At 43.5% G+C, this 18552-nt stretch overlaps 1 protein-coding gene across 6 annotated transcripts in view; it reads right to left on the reverse strand.

The window, feature by feature from the left end:
* Positions 1-15541, reverse strand: part of MICU1 (mitochondrial calcium uptake 1) — a 106917-nt gene extending 91376 nt beyond the window's left edge. For 2 of the 6 annotated variants that reach the window (XM_049811051.1, XM_049811058.1), the window contains exons 1-2: positions 14085-14230; positions 3238-3399 (exon numbers count right to left, since the gene is read on the reverse strand). In XM_049811051.1, coding sequence (XP_049667008.1) covers positions 3238-3399; positions 14085-14092 — 170 coding nt within the window. In that variant the 5' untranslated portion in view covers positions 14093-14230. Of the gene's footprint in view, positions 1-3237; positions 3400-14084; positions 14231-14256; positions 14279-14320; positions 14412-15504 lie in introns of those variants that run through there. The other 4 variants (XM_049811052.1, XM_049811053.1, XM_049811054.1 and 1 more) reach the window with 4 other exon arrangements.
* Between the last annotated feature and the right edge of the window lie 3011 nt (positions 15542-18552).

Here is an 18552-nt window from a genome sequence, read left to right on the forward strand (position 1 = left end):
AAGACCAACACTCGCCTGCAACAGATGGCTATGCAGAAGGCTACACGCAGATCCAGATCAAACATGAAGATCCCACCTCCCATCTGAGGAAGACACAAAGTAAATCTTTTCTATCTTGCATCATACAATCGCTGGAGTTTTTTATATAAGTCTTTTCAATCCTTGACTTCTCCTCTACCTTTGTGTGGGCTTCCTTATCCCAGCACTGGCTTCTGCTGCTGTTCAAAGCATATTTTACAGAAATAATCTGAAATGCACTGCTTTCAGGCTGCATGTGACAGGCAGAAACCACCTGAGAAGTCCTGTCTTTCTTCATGCTAAGTAGTAGAAAGGGTAAGTTCACATACAGGCACCACCATATTAATCCCTTTTAGCAGTGTTCACCATCATCAGAAGTATAAGCAATCTGTTCTGAAATAGAAAGTTGGGGGGGTGGGGTGGGGTGTTAAGTACTGATGAGAGATGCAGCACTACTCATGGCAGTAGAGAAGAATTGGGGCATTTACACAAGGCTTTATGCAGATGACAAAAAAGAAATACAAGTCAGTATTTTTTTCCTTTTATTACTGCTCTTACTCTAACACTGCATCATCTACTTACCTCACCCAAGAAGCATAAGATTTTCAACTGCTTCTTGATTCAGCCTATTACATTCTTAATGCCTTAATTGTAGACAAAAATAATTCTAAGAAAACAAAGAGGGAGGCATCCCTCATATTAAAAGAAGACTTCACTGATAGCCTGCAGAAGAGCATCCATTCCTGCATTCCCTACTCAAAGGGCAATGAAGTGTCTCACCAGAATATTAGCAGGCACACATTCCTCATTAGAGTCATCTGCTGTCGAAGGGACAGCAATTCTTTGCAATGTGAAGAGAGCCACACTTAGGACGTGCTGGACCCCTCAGAGACCGTGTGGCACAGGAGTTCCACACCACAACAAAAGCATGGTTGCTTCACTAACCAAAGGTAAACGAGCATTGTAGGTCATCCCTAAGACAGACTAACTGCACCAACAGAACTGGTTACAGAAAGGATCTCCCTAACCTGCTTCCCATTTAAATACCACTGCAACATTTAATAGATCAAAATTGCTTACTACTAAGTGTAAATACTCAGACACAAATGAACATTTCTCTCTGTAGTCTATAAATTACTTTTTCAGTGACATTTGGCTTATTTGATCCCTGTGTCCTGGCTACATGTATTACATGTTTACGTTTTGTAACTAATTCATTATACTTACTGCTACTTACTGTAATAACTCAGGATGTAACTACCTGAATAACCCAAGAAGTCATCACAAACGTTTTGTATTCACCTATGCTTCAACTCTACTAATCACCCAATTTATATATTGTGAAAGACAAAGGAAATTTGCAGTTCCTCATCACTCATTTAAACACGGTGTTAAAATGCCTATTTGAAAGACTATTGAAAACTCTACAGGTGTCAGTATGAAGTATTTTCTACACCACACATACCAGTGTTGTTCCTCTCATTCAACAACTGTATGGCAAGTAATTAAGTTAATTAATATCATAAGCCTGGATGTACTTCTATTTCACAGTTACAGACATCGTGGATTTATTACATCGTTCATATAGGAAAAGAATACTTCAAAGTCTGTACAATTCTATGTAGCGCTTCACAAATTTATGTAAGACAAAGCAGACAGACCAAGGAAAGAAAAAACCCAAATATTAACAGCAAGTCAGTCTCTCCAGACTGATGAGGACTAGGGACATCACAGACCATGCTACTCCAAAGAGGCTGTCCCTCTCCTTTATCTGATTTCTATCAGTGCTCTCAGCTAAGCAAGGTCAAGCCTGGCCACAGTGCACAGGGGCCTCCAAGGAACAGCCAAGTACTCCAGGAGCCAAAAATCACTCCCTGAAAACAGCCCCGACCTAGCACACCACATACCATTAGCAGCTCTTTGCTGCAGGAAGCACCTTCCTCCTGATAAAAGGCAAAGCTAACAACTGACAATTTGGCTGTTTTTAAAAGCAGGCGAGATATTAACTCAATGTCTTTGGGACAGCTTTACATAGAACGTGATGTCCTCCTACCTACTTTGCGAGCATGCTGAGGATGTTTTAAGTGGGAAAAAAAATGTGCTCCCTTCCCTGCCTGAAAAAGGGTGTTATCCTGGCCATACCCACAGAGGCATTCAGGTTCTGTGGATAAAGCAGCACTACACAAGGGCAGATCATTAGCAAAATGGAGCAGAAGACAACACTGTGCAGGATCACAGTGTTCTTCCTCAGGCTGAGCAACTCCTGTTAGCAGATATCAGGGTTTGACAGCTCTAGGCACAGCCAGAACAATTACCATCATCTTCCTCCCACTGCATTAAAACTAGAGCCTTCTAGCCACAACACAGGCGAGCAGAGAGCCAGCAATACATCCCCTAAATATTGGGATGAAAATAAGACAGGTTTTCAGCAAAGACTTTATTTTCAGACTCTAATTGCAGCAACAAGCTGGAGCAACACTGCTGGTGCCACACTGCTCCCATATTTTGAGGGAAGAGAAGGGAGTCCTTCATCTATTTCAAACGTGGCACAGGCCCAGGGTTCAGTGAGGGTCACCTCAGACAAGCACAAATATCCCCTTTCTGCCCACAGTTATGGAAACCAGCTTTGAGTCTCACAGCCCAGGAGTAGGTATGCTCAGACTCTGGCCCTTAAAAACCACATAAATCCTGTGTGCACCTAACTTACCACCAAAAGACAGACTGTGTCCTTCTGCTCCCCTGCTACGTTTTATATATGAAGCAGTCAGCAGAACACAAAGAAAACAAGAGCAGCATCCCCTGGCCAAGCATGCTGTCCTAGCAGCCCTCCCAGAAGCTGAGACCATGATGTTTTCACCCAACTTGGTTGACTCAACCAAATTCTCTTTGCACAACACCACAGACCCACGTAGCATCACCACACAGGGGGAAGCCAGGCAGCAAACCCCACCAAGGGCAAGCAGCCTGTGTGAGGACAGCTACAGAGGAAAACTCTTCAGCCCTGAGCTTTTTCACATCTCTGACTACTCACAGCAGTGAAGAAGCTCCACAGGGAGTCACCAACAGCTATTTCTTCCATGCAGCAGAAGCAGAACAAGCAATAATGCTTTACAAAGTCTCCCGCAGATCTTAAACCCATCTGCAGGTACTTACCACAAGACTAAAGCAGCATGAGGTCTTAGGCAAAAAATAAAAAAACCCCACCAAAATATCTATTACCTCTGCCAAAGGAATCTGGCACTTGCTGTCGCTGCAGTTGTCCCTATGAAAGCCGCCACCAAGAGCCTACGCCTGGTCCTCGGGTGATATGACATCCCATGGTAACGCCGCGAAACAGCAGACAGCCCTGCTGCAACGGGAAGAAATCGAAGGCGAAACATCCTGTCAAGTAAGAACAACAATTAGTAAAGCAACAAACCGTTTCCAGTTGCGGACTCTCACGCTGACCCTCAACCAGAGATTTGCTCACCTTTTTTCTAAAATAGTAAAAGTTACAGAACAAAACTGTCACAGATGTTTATTAGCTGTTCTGAAATAGGCACGTAACCTGCCTAATAAATAGCAAATTACGAGTATTAGATATTGGCATAGACCTGGCTGACACACCTTGCTGTCACATCCCAACTACTCAGCTGCTCTTATAGCATTATTCAAATTCCTCTTCAGCCCTTCCCCAGCACACTTCATTAAGAGGAAATATTTGCACTCTCCCACTCAACTGCCAAGGCGTGGAAGATGCAGGTAGATCTTAGAAGCAGCTACAGCAAATAAGAGCCATTTGGCCAGAGGGAAAGACACAGCTGGATTTTAAAAGGCAAGTTAAACCAAATAACAAGCAAACCTACCAAACAGCACCCAACCCAGTCATTTTAAATTTCCCTAAGAAAACCCTACTGTTCTTGAATCACTTTTTTTAGCTGGCCTGGAGCAAAACATTTATATTCAACTCTAAGTGTAAGACAAGTTCCAAAGTGTCAAAATTCGTAAAATACAATCTATACCCTGTTACACACACAACAGTACACAGAAAAATGGGAAGCCAGAGCTACAAATCTAAACATTATTATAACAGAGAAATCTGAGCCACAAAAATGTCACCTCGTCATACATACCAGCTACAGGAGACAATGCAGTTTTTGCTAGCTCACAAAATTGAAGGTGAAGGGTAAATGTTGCCTTTGAAAAGAAAAGGTGCTGCATCTTTTAGTGAAATAAAGATTTTATTTCTAACTGATGCAAATTCAATTTTCCAATTGCAGGGTCAGCCTTAAAAAAAGAAATGGGGAACAGAATGGTAAAAGAATTCCCCAGGCCAGCAAAAACACTGGAATTGGAGAGCAGGGGGGCAGTGGCCCAATTTTTTCCTTTTGTTCCCCATTCTTGCTGTTCTATTCAATTATTCCCAGCCAGCAAATAACCACAGAATAGAAAAATAAAGTCACATCTATTGGTTTCTATTTGCAACACAAGATGCCATCGCTCCATTCTACTAAACCATTAACTTCCAACAATGAGAATCTTGGGACCATTTTGTGCAAACACATCTTACATGTGTGGTGTGTTATCCCATTTCAGCTACAAAGAGTTGAATATATTACTGCCCTTTTCCACCGATCAAAGCGAGACGCAGCTCAGGATTTCATAATGTGAACCAGTGATGCGAACTTAGGGAGGGGAAGAGAGGAAGGGGGAGGGAAGACGCACATAAAATATTCAGCAGGTAATTTTGAGTGCCAGAGCTCAATATCTTTTAAGCCAAGAGGTGGTAGAGGTGCATCTGAAGACTTCACAGCACAATCAAGAAATACGTGATAAGGCGAAGGAAAGCACAGATAATGAAAAATCATTACAAGTCCCTTATCGATGATTTTCCTATCAGATCTAAGGTTTTTGCGTGGTCCTGGGACAAAAGAGATGGGATGGAGCACCAACAGGCAATGGCAGGGTGGGATGGAGGCAGCAATACTGCTCTTGTTGGTCAGGGCAAAGCCACAAGGTGTCTATCCCTCACCACCCTGGTTTATGGGCAAATAAAACGAACTCTGCTGCTCCCAGCTAGTGCATCTGAATAGCATCCATTTTATATTCATCTGTGCACATATTACAAATCAAGTTTGCAGTCAGCATTACCATTTTGTTTATTCCTTTAAAAATAAATAGGCTTAAAATTAAAGTTTTAATGGAATACAGCCAGCCAACAGTGCTTATTCTCCAATCTTCTCCAGCTTGGAACAATAGAAGATTTTGTTATGAAAAACAGCTCTTATTTCAAATTTAAAATTATTTCCATCCTACACAAACCTGATGTTCCCATTTCATCTCCAGGGATGAATTTCTGTTACATATGCAGAGAACAACAACAACAACAACATTTAAAAAAAAAAAAAAAAAATCAGCAAGTGTAATTTTCACCAAGAAGCTAATGTCACCCATATTTGGGCTCCCCATCCTAATTACAGCTTTATATGCATAAGATGTAATGGATAAAGGAAGTGTTGCCAGTACCATTTAATGAGTCAAAATGAAAATCAAGCCCACAGTGCTTACTTCTGAGCTTGAAGAGATTTTTACAACATTTCAGATTGTTGGCTTTAGTACTGCATAAATGTTTGCTCTGTCTGAGCCCTAAGAAACACTAGATTATCCACTTTGTCCAAATAATCTCCATCCTTGATGGTGCTGGGACATTCACCCAGACAGTGCTCACTTGGTAGCAATTGCTCGAGAGAGCTGAAAGCAGGCAGTTCCCATAATAACCCTAAAATAAAGAGTATCCTTATCTCAGAACAAAAAAAAAAAAAAAAAAAAAAAAGCACTTCAGAAGCTGAATTTTCCATGCCTTCCATCTGCAATTTTACAATCTCTCTCTCCCCTTTTTTTTTTTTTTTAAAAAATCAAAAGCACCGTGATATTTGGTATGTTTTGTTAAAAGCTCCAGGCATTTAAGTCAAGATCACTTGAGAAAGCTGGTGCTCACTTTTAAAAAGATTAAAATATGCATCTTGCCCTAACTTGGCAATGAAAAGCTTAACACCACTATCTGCAGTAGGATAAGGAATAAAACTGAGATAAAAATAAAAATCCCAGAAACTGATGCGATTACAGCCTACAATAAGAAACAACCTCAATTCTTGCATGACTTAATACAATAAAATGATCTTTTTTTTACAGGATACAACAAAGTAGCTCAGCGGGGAAAAAAAAAAATTAACTCCAAAATACTGAAAATAAAGATCAAACATAAAAGTTATCGTGATGTTCTAGCATTACAGCTACAAGGAATCTGTAGATTGTATTTTTGTTTCTAAGAAATAAGACACTCTTATCTTAAATTCTCGCTCTGAACAGCTCTACAGTTACTTTCAGAAGTTGCAATAATATCCTTGGACAAAAGAAATAGTTGGGGTTTTTTTCCAGAAAAGAATGACATGCCTTTTATTTACGCCACAAGACAAAGGTTTGTGGGGTTTTTTTAGCAGAAGAGTCAACCAACACACTTGAAGGTTTAAAAACAAAAGTTTTGTTGACTGTCTGTTCCACCATTAAATATGAGCTGCTCCACCAAAACCCAATCCTCAGAGCCCAAACATTCAAAAAACCCTAAAAAACCCAACTTAAAATCCACATCACCCCAAACCCCCATCAAAAGAGATCTGACAGCCCATCCTGGTACCTGTCTGTCTCTGTCCACTTTGGTACCACGTTTCTCTGCCCCAGCTGTGTGGTTTAAGCTGTGTTTCTGCCCCAGCTGCTGCAGCAGCTCTCATGGCCCTGTTCTATGGGTACATGCAGCTGGCAGGATGGAACAACATAGAGCCTCATGTATTTATAATTTAGCATTAAATGTGTTAGCGTCTTTGACTTCCAGGAAACCCACAAACCCATTAGGAAAGTACCACTTCTGATCCAAGAAACAACAGGCATTATTCAAACTGAGGACATCCAGAGCGCTTTAAAAGAAGAAATGCAAAATTATTTCAACAGCTATATACATTCTGGCTTGATGTGGATTTTTTATTTCCCCAAACAACAATCCTTTGTCTGCTAACCTGTCTGGCAAAGAAATTCAGACAGGCTCTCTGCTTCTCCCCCCTGCCATATCCAAAGCATCAGCAGTCCAGCCCTGGATTTTTTCGGTGCACATAAGAATTGGCAGATTCCCACTCTATTGCATCCTTTTTCAGATACCAAAAGAAAAGAACGAAAAGACTTGCTCCCATTTTTCCCAGCACCCTAATTAGCTGATGGCTTCAAGACTGAAAGCACGAAGTAGCCCAACCCAGCCCAGGTAAAAAGGGACTTCACTCTTGGATACTCCACAGCACTGAACTTTTTGTAGTCCTTTTTGGCAATCCAGAACAGCTTTAGTTTTTAAGATGAAAGACACTTAAAGCAGTTTTTGATGTTGAAGCTGGCCTTGATGGCACAAATAAATCCAATGGGAAGGAAAAGTCAAGACACAAAGGAAAGGGCAAAGCAATGGGGACAGAAGTTTCACCATAAACACTGATATAGAGATACTTAAAATAATCTGAAATACATAAACCGGGCGAAAAAATCTCTTAGCCTCAAACCTGCCCCCACCAAAATTAAGTTATTAATTTTGACTTCTGCTCACCCCAGTCCTCCATACTTTCCATTTACAAACTAGAACCAGTGAGAGAGATTTGTACAAGGGTAATTCATAGGAAGAGTGCCCAGAGGTGGACTCCAACTACCGAGGCATCTGGATCCACTCCTTCCTCCATCCCCAAAAGAGACAGAGCCGCTCCTGCTCTTTCCCCCTCCTGTAACTCCAAATTTTCACCTTACCCAGTGCAATTTTTAGATAAAGAATTACTCACATTACTGAAGTTATTAGCTCACCAAGACACATAAATCAGTTTTGAGAATGAAAATGAAATCTAGCAGCAAAAGTAATTTCTTCTCAGGTATGAGATTGGGGCAATATTTGATCACATTCATTTTGCTAGAAAGGGGAACCACATTTGTTTCAGAGCACAATTTAAACTTATGGAGAGTCTATGAAGCATTAGTCAATAACATGCTGCCAGGTCTTCAGCAGAAACCTAAACCATAGTCTGGCAATTTCTTTTTAACTGCCACTGCAGTAAGGGTTCACCTCTTCCTAAAATCCTCAGCCCTAACCAACACTACAGCTCTGTAACTATACCCAACCATCACTCGTCCTCCCCTTGGGGATGATCAGGGCCATCCCTCAAATAGCCAGAATTTTGTATTAACCTTCATTCTGCTTTGAATGCAGCTGCTATTAAAGTCGTACTATTGCATTTCATAATATGCTTTAAAATTCAGTCTAATATTGCCTACCGACATGTTTTGGCATTCTGCAATCACCTCACCATTAATGTGGCTTATTCAGTATAACGATTTACCGGGATGATATCCATTAAGACTCCATTATTTATGCCATCCTTATCTCAAGTTGCTTTATTGTGCCAAATTGATCATTTAGCATCATAAGACACAAAGTGAAAATAAAAGAGCAAAACCACAGCTAGTTCGAATCCAACTTGTTAAACTACCACTTTCACACACAGGTGTTGTTCTCCTCAGTTTAATGCAAACATCCTTACTATTAGCTATATTTAAATTAAGGAAAAGTAGGTTTCTCCTACTATCAGTTGCTCTAATCCCTCCCCTATTTTGAAGCTCCACATACCTACACCTGGGCTCTCACTGCTTGCAAACAAATAGTCTCCTAGGAACTGCAGATCATCCTGAGATAGCAAGTACTGTACAGAAGAAATAACCGCCTCTCCTTGGGCTGTTCAAGTCACCCGTGGTGATTTCTGCCAAGTCTTCTGCCCCAGGAGCTTCGCCTTAGACTCAAGCAGACTGGCCAAAGAAGAGTCACGAACCCCAAACGCTGCTGCACACAGCCTAGATTAAAACCAGCAAGACTGAAAATAACTTTCCTGATCTTCAGTGCTAAGTAGAAAAGACGATGCATTGTGAAGACACACACAAGACTTTTGAATTAGCCTTAATAAAGCATTATTAGTAATTGCAACCGAATTATTTATAAGAGTGTAGGTCAGTAGCTAGCTTGGTCTTGGTCTTCCCTTGAAAGGGAGGCAGGAGTGTTTCACTGGGGAAAGATCTTTGCCCACGCACCTTCGAACTTTTAAAGTCTATTTAGGATAAAGTCTTTGGTGACAATAAAAATGGCAGAAACATCACTTGGCAAGCTCAACAGCAACCCCAAATCTTACCTGCTCGCTGAGTCACTAGTGGACTTGTGAGTTTATGCAGTCACCACAAACTGCAGCTTTTGAGAAACACATGAAAAATGAGTGTACCCAAACAAAATAAGCTGGTTACATCTGTTGCTGCGGCACTGAAAATAGCGCCTTCAGCAAGGATATTTGCTTGCTACTTCAGACAGTCAGTCTCAAGCAACGCACAGTAAGTTTTTAAGGGGCAACTATAATCCTCCACAGAAATTAATGCTAAATGCTGCTTTCTCCCAGTTAAAGTTTTCCTTTCCCCTCCTCCCCACAAAATGCAGCTTATTCCTTGGGCTTTTCCACCTAGAAAACATTACAGTAAAGCCCAGCACTAACAAACTCCTTAGTAGCATCTGCAAAGAAGCCAGAGTTAACTAGTAGAACTGTAAAAACAAAAACTAAACAAAAAACTTCTCATCCCTTATTAAGGATAATGACCCTGTTTCATGAGCTACTTCTACCTTAATCAGTTCAATGTGAAATTTTCTTTTTCCAATAACTATTCCCAAATAATCAGGCTGTCTTTGCAAACCAGCCACACAAGCCGGCACACCAGAGCAGAGGCATTTTCGCAGGAGGAAAAAATGACACCAATTTGAGGAGCAAAGGTTTGTCAGAGAACTGTTGGCAGAGGAGTAGAAAACATAACGCTTCTGCCTTTTTCTGTAGAAAGTAACGGCCAGCAAGAATACGGCTGCTTAATGGCCCAAGCGACTTAACTTGCCTTGCACAATCTGTGTCAACGGGATGCGATTTTCCTGAGAATTCCTAACTTTCGCACCAAACTGAAAGACCCTCCTTGAAGCTCCTGTCCTTTCTCCAGCCAATGGTCACCTACCCAAGTGTACCTTACAATAACAAACAAAAAAATCCCACAGCAGTTAAAGCAGATTTAAGAGGTGTTTATGGCTTACTTGGCTCCAAGAAAACTGGTGTTAAATCTTACTGAATAAACATGTGTTTCACAAGAAAATAATGCTGGAAGAGAAAAATAGAAGTAGTCCGAGGAGAAAGCAAAAGCCTCACTAGGCTGTGAAGGTGACAATCCAACAGGCTTACATTATCTGCAGATACACGTCCAGCTCCAGAAAAAGACAAATTTCTTTTTGGAGGTACACACACAGTAGATCATCTCAGAATTTGACATGGTGAAGTCTGTACCTCATTTTCTCTCCAACAAGGAGGAAAAAGATTTGTGAACCCACAGAGAACTTGAATTTGAGCATCACCATATGGTAATTTCCCCCTTTCCTGTTCTGTCTTTTAAACAGAAACATCATCTAATCCAGCCACGGCCACTTGCTTCTTCAGAAAAATGCCTTTCCTGCCCAAGAGCCACACTTTGATGGCACATATCCAAAGAAATTTCAAATAAAAATCTTACTGAAATAAACCAAGTTACAGCATCTGTATTTCATCTACCGGATAGCGATTTCTTGGGAACTCAAGAGAAGAGCACTAGTTCTCCCCCGAAAAGGAAAAGCAAGTCTGAACTGTTGCAGTTGCTTTTCCAGCAACACATTATTAGATTAGCTTGATCTTCAGAGAGAATAGAGAATACAGATAAGCCTGGTAGTGCCTTGTGCTTTTAGAACACGAACTGAGGAGTTCACTTTCAGCATGAAAAAGTCGGCAACAAATACTCCGCTCCATCCAGGGTGCCCAGGCGGATTGCATACGTGTGCTCACGTGCTGATCTGGAGCAAACACCCCATCAAGCAGAGGAACAGTAGAATCACAATCTCTGACCACTAACACCCACCACCTCCCTCCCTGCAGCCATGAAACCAAAAAGCAAAATATCCATCAGCGGATGGAGGAGTTTTACTTTGCAGTCCACTAAAAGTTCAGCCAACAGAAAAGAAGGGGATTATATTAATGACAACAGCAACCTTAAGAGCACATGATAAAAGCCATAGTTCAATTCTGTAAGAAGAGATGTTAAAAAAAACCACCTCCTCTTATCAGTGTTAGAAGGGTGGGGGCGTCAAACTCCTGGGCAATTCCAATGGACAGCAAGCCTGGTGCACACACCCAGCACATCTAATACAGTGACAATCCTCCTGTATTCTTTAACACTGACTGGCATAAGGCAGGCATCAGTTCTTGCAGATCTTCCTTGTGTTTTTATCATAGCTAAGATTTTAGTGAAAAAAAATACAACCACTCTTCTAGCTCTTGAAGCAAATATGCCAAAGATGGAAAGTTTGCATCAAACTAATAAAAACACAGATGTTAAAGTGGTGGTACATAACACAGCTAGTCTATACAGATACTGGGTCTGATTGCAATATTGTCATAGACTGGCTTTGTCTGCATCACGAACTGACACACTGCAAATTATGAAGCCACACGGATTCACAGGTCTCCTATTTCAAGCACAGGTCAGCTGCAGCGCTGCTCATATCAAACCACGATCTTCTTTCTTGCCGTCTACAAGAAATTGTTGGGTTTCATTTCAAAGAGCTATAAACTCTAACAGTAACAGAAAATCTCAAGAATTTAAGCTTGAGACACCCTTGGTGACTTAAAAGAAAAAACACCACCCCAGAGAAGCCAACTATTTTCTATTTAAAAAACACAACCAGAAAACCATTACTTTAAGCCACTGATTTGTTTTCTTGTGGGGGTAGAGGAAGGGTGACAAGTTGCCACAGGCTGCAGGGACAGAAAGGAAACCCTGTCATGAATCAAAGGCTGCTTATGCAATGCATTTAAGGCCACACATTCACTGCTATTATAAATGAGCACAAGCAGCTGGCCTTCCCCAAGCTGCGCATTCCCTCCTTGTGCCAGCCCAAGCACAAAATTCCCAGTTACAAGGATCAGCACTTTGGTCCGCTCTACCTTTTCCCACCCCACATGCACAGCAGTAGCCAGCCCAGACAAGAGGATCTCTTCACGCTGTGGTACCGCCAGCAACAAGCAATGGTGGGACTGCAATTAAAAGCTGCTCTCAGCAGAGGTTAATTCTAGAATGCATGAAAGGAAATCCCATGGCAGGTTTCTCTGGGGAAAAAAAAGTAGTCACTGCACTCACAGACAAGGTAGCAGACAAAGATAACCCAGAATTTACTAGCCAAGGACTTTTCGGATAACACTACGGAAGCCACAGTAAAACAAAGCATGATCTCAACAGTCAAGCTGTCTATTTCTTCTGTTCTATAGTATCTTAAATCTTTCACTCAGGGGCAAGCCTGCCAAAGACTTTTGGATGGTATGAGCTTAGGCAGACAAAGTGCATTTCATCTCAGATTTTACTAAGAGTCCTTGCATTTCTTACTAAAAGTGTCAAACACATCACCCTAAATATATATAGCCATCCTCCTCATTAAGGAAGAGCCATACCATTTGCAACACACCTTTCTCAAAACTGTTCTGCTTTAAAAAAAGCAAAAACATCCTTCTCAAAGGCATATAACGCTAGCTACAATACTCAACAACCCTGGGTAACTGTTTCCTACTAAATTATCTCAAACAGCATCATCACACCCAAAGTCACATCTACACCAAACAACACTTTTTCACTAACACCCCTGCAATGTCCCAGCAGGAGCACACAGCATCTGGAAAATTAACAAATAAGGTTTTTGGTTATTGTGCACAAGCATCCTCAGCTCTAATGTACTGAATCCTATTAAAATACTGTGCACCAGCAAGGCCACTGGCAACTTGGGAAGAATAAAACAAGTACTTCTATGTCCCAGCTCAGTCCATTTCAAGAACTGTTACTGCAGCAAAAGGAACAGCACGCAGCAACGTGTGTTTATAATAAACCTAACATGACTGCTACAGAACTCTTACTTTGCTGAAGAAATGCAAAAATAGTTGTTTCCACATTCTGGATTTAAAAATGGCTGATGACTCCCTCAAATATCACCTGAAAAATGTAATGCTTATGGGACACTGTTTCAAAGCACTTCTGAGACTTCAAATGATTTGCAAGTCTTGCAGTTTGTCCTGCTAAACTGCCCGAGGACAAGAGTACAATCTCTCCTCTGAAAACACTACTGCGAGCTTACCCGGGAACCTGACTTCTCGGCCTGAGAGGCACAACAGGAACCTTTACAGAGAAGTTACACGAAGACTAGCAAGGCACAGGGAGCTCCAGAGAGCCCCCAGTAGGCAGACATTAATCGTGTAAGCAAGGCACACCATTCTTTTTCCTCCAGATCATAAAATCTCAATTTCTTTAGTTCAGGAAGCATAATGAATACCACAAAAGTTTCTGCAGAAAATGGGTCATTTGGAGAACAAGCCATTTCGACGAGCAAACAATGAACTGAGCTTATATGAACTTGTGATACACTGCCAAATACACGCCTTATACTCTTTTTAACATACCACTGAACACCAGAAAATTTAAGAGGATGGTTATAAGCCACAGAACCCTCCATGCCCTCTTCTGACAGCAGCTATATGGGCTAAAGAAGCTGCTGCCTCAAAGTGCTGGCCACCACAACCCCCTCCAGAGTCCCAAAGAAGCGGGCAGTGATAACACTAACGCATTTCCCTTGCACCCCAGGCTGGCCAAGAAACGCTTTGTTGCTCCAGATGGACAAGCACACACAGTTTAAGCATCTTTAGTTAGTTTTGGTTGCTTGTATTATTTTTTTTTTTAAGATCCCTCCCTATGTTCAAATACATTTTTACTGAGTGCATAGAAACAGTGAGTTGCATTGGGTTTTTCTTGGTTTATTTCGATATTTTATGAAAGTGGACAGCTGAGGTTGGGTTGACAGCAAGGTCCAGGCAACAGACTTTTTCGACAGCTCATACCATGCCTGCTTCACTCCTCCTTCCAAATCACAGGACCTGAGCATTCCAACAGAAAAGTCAGCACAACTTATCACATTGCAAAAAGGCAACCCATTTTCCTACAGCCGTAGGAAAAATCCTGGGTGAATCCTTCAGAACAAGAATAATTCCAAGCAGGGCAGATTTAAGGGTAAATATCAGTCAGATGATTAGTTCAGCAGAATTAAACCTGAGAGCAGGGCCACAGCATGCTATGAGTTGCACACCCCTGCAGGCAGCAATACCATCCTCACTTGTAGCTCAAGTGTCTTCACCCTCAGCTTGCAGGTCAAGCAGTCATGAAGAACACTGGGAATTATTTCTCAGCAATTGCAGGGCTGTGTTCTAACAACAAGAAACAAACACAATAAAGATTATAACTCTTTGCTGCCAGCAACGTACTGCACACAATTTCCCTCCTGGCAATCATGCTCTGCATATTAGCGCTCACACACATCGACCTCAGTAAGTGCATCTCAGACTGCCCGCCACATAAAGCTAGGAGGGGAAAAATGGTCACGCCGCTGATGAAAAGGAAGAGAGCCAGCCAGGCCTTTACTTTAACTGAAGTCTGAGCTGGCACTCCAGTTTCTAGAGGAGAAAGACTCCAAAAGTCCTGCCTTGCTTGACCTTCCCACCCCTAGTCAGTAGGCCCCACTAAACACACTCAGATTTACTATCTTTCCCAAGCAGCTCATTAAACTAAAGGCAAATACACTATAAATAAATCATGTTGTGATAAAGATCAGGCCTTTCTATACTCTCAGCAGTTTATTAACCCAAATTCACCCTAAAGGTTTTTCCAAAGACAAACTGCACATCAAATACAGTTTAAGTTAAAGCTGTTTAACGAACCGCTGTTAAAAAAAATTGCTTTGACATTAGCTATAACGTGCAGCAATAATTCACACAGCCTTGGCAAGGCCACCAGCCATCCCCTACAACAACAAAACCAAACCAAAACGGGGGAGCCGAGACTCAACTCCTCGCCCCTCCCGAGAGCTCCCCAAAACCCTCCTCGCAGGCCCCCCTCGGCCCAGGCACGCCGAGGGGGATCGGTCCTTCCTTCTCCTCCTGCTTTCCCAGCAGGAAAAGCTGAACGCCGTCGTGGAGGCACAACCCCTGAAGCCTATTTCGCAAAGAAGAAATTATAGTATTACTGCAGAACGGAGAAGCCGTAGCGCGGCACCCCGAGCCCCGGAAAGCCCGGTGTCCCCGGGCAGCAGCTCTCCCTCAGCTCCGAGGCCTGGGCCGCCCCCAACTCCGAGGCCTGGGCCGCCCCCTCAGCCCGTTTCACGCTGAGCACCCGCCTACGTGCCCACAGCCCGCTCCCGCCGGGGCGCGGGGAAGGAAAGGAAGGACCGGGCCGGCCCAAGGGGAGAAACGAACAGTGACCGGACCCCCCCGACGCCGCTCTCCCCGGCCCGGCCGCGCTCACCTCAGCCCCGCCGGCCGCCGCCGCCGCCGCCGCCGCGCTTCCGCGGGCGGTGACGCACCGGGAAGGGGCGGGGTCTGGGCGGACGGGGCGGGGACCGGGGACAGGGAGGGGCGGGGTCTGTTGGCGGGGCGGGGCCAGGGGCCGGGCGGGGCGGGGCCTCTGTGGCGCCCGGGTGCCGGTGTTGGGGGGGTCTGAGGCGTCTGTAGGTGTCGTGGAAGACCCCCGGGAAGGGTCTCAGGGGCTTGTGTATGTAAGTTCTGAAAGGTCTGTGTATAGGGTCTCAGGGCCCATAGGTAGAGCTCCTGAGAGGCTTATGTATAGCATATGAGGAGCGTAGCTATAGGTCCTGAGGGGCTTGTACGTAAGGTCTCAGGGGCTTATATATAAGTCCTGAAAGGCGTCTCAGGGGTATATGTGTACAGGGTCTGAAGAGCCTATATAAACCGGGCCTGAAATGGTCTATACACAGCGTTTGAGGGGCCTATATGCAGGGTCGGAGGTACCTCTGTATAAGTTTAAGGCACCGGCGTAAAATGTCCAGGGGCTAAGGTAGCCGTCCATAGGGTCTGCAAGCCCTTGGCCGTTTCTGCAATACCCTATGGAATCTTCCCAGTTTTATTTCTGCAAGTGGTAATTCCCTCCCTCCGGGCAAACACTTCAAATGCCAGAGGGGCCTCCTGCTCGCCGTACCTGGAGCAGATGGGTGACGGAGGCGCCCTCGGCAATGAAAAATGTTCCGAGAGATCTACACACCCAGCACAAGAAGAAGGGAGCTCTTCCATCACTGCAGAAATGCAGAAAATTTGATTTTTCAGGTGTGATCACCTGCACTGCAAGTTCTTTACTAGTATATGAACTGAAATTCTTTCTCTTGCTTTTACCCCCCTCCACCCCGGCATATCGGGCTGAGCATTTCCGTGCGTTTCCGATAACAAGTCACTTTAAGAAACGAAGGGATTATCTCATGAGAAATGTGTCTCTTGAGCAGGTAATTCTGCAGGGTCCAGAACAGTTGCTGGCTCCAGACCTGCAGCAAGCAGAGCCGCCACTGCTGTAGCACGGCACAGCCTGAATTAGCAATGAAATAGAAATACTATATAATATTTAATTAATAATAATATTTAATACAATTGATAGTATTCGATATATTTAATATTAATAATATTTATTTAATAATAATATAGAAATATTAGCCTGTTATTACTATCCCTCACCCTCCGAGCTGTGCCCACGAGCCTGGCCAGGCAGTATTAACCATGTCCTCCTCTTTCTGCATGGGTTTCCTCCCTAGGCTGTCAAATTTACAAACAAAATCTTCATGGGAGGGCTTATTTTTCCCATTGACCATAATATTTACAAAACACTAGGGGAAATAGTTCCACTGAGCTACCATCTTGACACCTACCACCACCACAAACTTCTCACATACTGGGGATGGTGGGGAAGGGCTCAGGACGATGCCCACAGGTAGGAAATCCTCTCCTTAACCAAGATAGGAAAGATATCTGTGCCCCACTGCCGCCAGACAGCACATCCTTCGTACTGCCCGCAGCGCTCCTGCCCAAATGGGAGGTGCACGGACGGACGGACGGACGGACGAGAAAAGCATCAGAAGAGGAGAGAGAGAGGAATGAGAGGAAGAGAGGAAGGAAGAAAGGAAGGGAAACAAGTAACAAGCAATAGGACGAGAGGAAACGGCCTTGAGTTGAGCCAGGAGAGATTTAAATCGGATATTAAGAAAAAATTCTTCACTAAAAAGGTTGTCAAGCATTGGAACAGGATGTCCAGGGAAGTGGTGGAGTCACCGTCCCTGGAGGTATTTAAAAGATGTGTAGATATGGTGCTTAGGGACGTGGTTTAGTGCTGGACTTGGCAGTGCTAGGTTTACAGTTGGACTCAGTGATCTTAAAGGTCTTTTCCAACCTATGATTCTGTGAAAGAGAAGAGAAGAGAAGAGAAGAGAAGAGAAGAGAAGAGAAGAGAAGAGAAGAGAAGAGAAGAGAGAAGAGAGAAAGAAAAACAAAAAGAAACAAAACTAAACTAAATTAAATGAAAGGAAAAGAAAACAAGGAAAGGAAAGGAAAGGAAAGGAAAGGAAAGGAAAGGAAAGGAAAGGAAAGGAAAGGAAAGGAAAGGAAAGGAAAGGAAAGGAAAGGAAAGGAAAGGAAAGGAAAGGAAAGGAAAGGGAAAAGAAAAGAGAAAAAGAGGAAGGAAGGAAGGAAGGAAGGAAGGAAGGAAAATTATGTGCAGCACATTCCCACATGGAAACACTCCTGTACCAGTGACTATGAAGACGCCTGGATCCTGGATGCAGCATCCTGTCCTGCATTCCCTGAATCTGGTGCCCAAACCGGCGCTGGCAGCCCAGCTGGGAGGGGGTGCGGGGGCAGAGGGGACACTACGGTGAAGCAGCAGCAGCTGCAGGCTGGTGGTGATTTCGACATCAAAAATCCCTGGGAGGTTCATGTTGCTGTTTCAACCCTGTCTTTGAAAACGCCTTAATTTTTTATTTCGGGGTGCTTTAGCACCCCAGGAAATTCAGCATCTCCTTTTTACGAGAAAGAGGGCAATGGTAAATGCTCCTGCCTCTGAGAAAAAGCAGGTGGCAAGGCAGCCATGGTTTTATTCATCCTTCTGGGGGATTTGCCTCCACAAGCTCGGGGAGACCCTGCAACAACATGGGGGGGTCCGGCAGGAGTGCATCCCTTGCACGGCACCCACCTTTTAACAGCCACGGGTGCTGCCCAGAGATGCTAAACACGATAAGCCTTTCTATGCAGGATTTATCAGAGAGGAAAGCAGCACCAAGGGAATCACACCAGCCCAGCAGTGCTGTGATTTCAATTAATGTCATGCACTAATAAGATTTAAACATCAGGAAAGCGCGTGCCTGAGCACCTCACCCAAAAGGGGCTTTTTTGTACGGCAGAGGAGCTGGGAAGGAAATAAGACACCTTGAAAATAAATGTGGCCGGGTGTCATCAGCAGCCAGGATATGGTCCCCCAGGACAGACCAATGTCTGGGAGTCCCCATCCCAAACGGTTCCT

This window comes from Accipiter gentilis, chromosome 9 (genome assembly GCF_929443795.1).
Source record: "Accipiter gentilis chromosome 9, bAccGen1.1, whole genome shotgun sequence".
In the NCBI taxonomy this organism is placed as follows: domain Eukaryota; kingdom Metazoa; phylum Chordata; class Aves; order Accipitriformes; family Accipitridae; genus Astur; species Astur gentilis.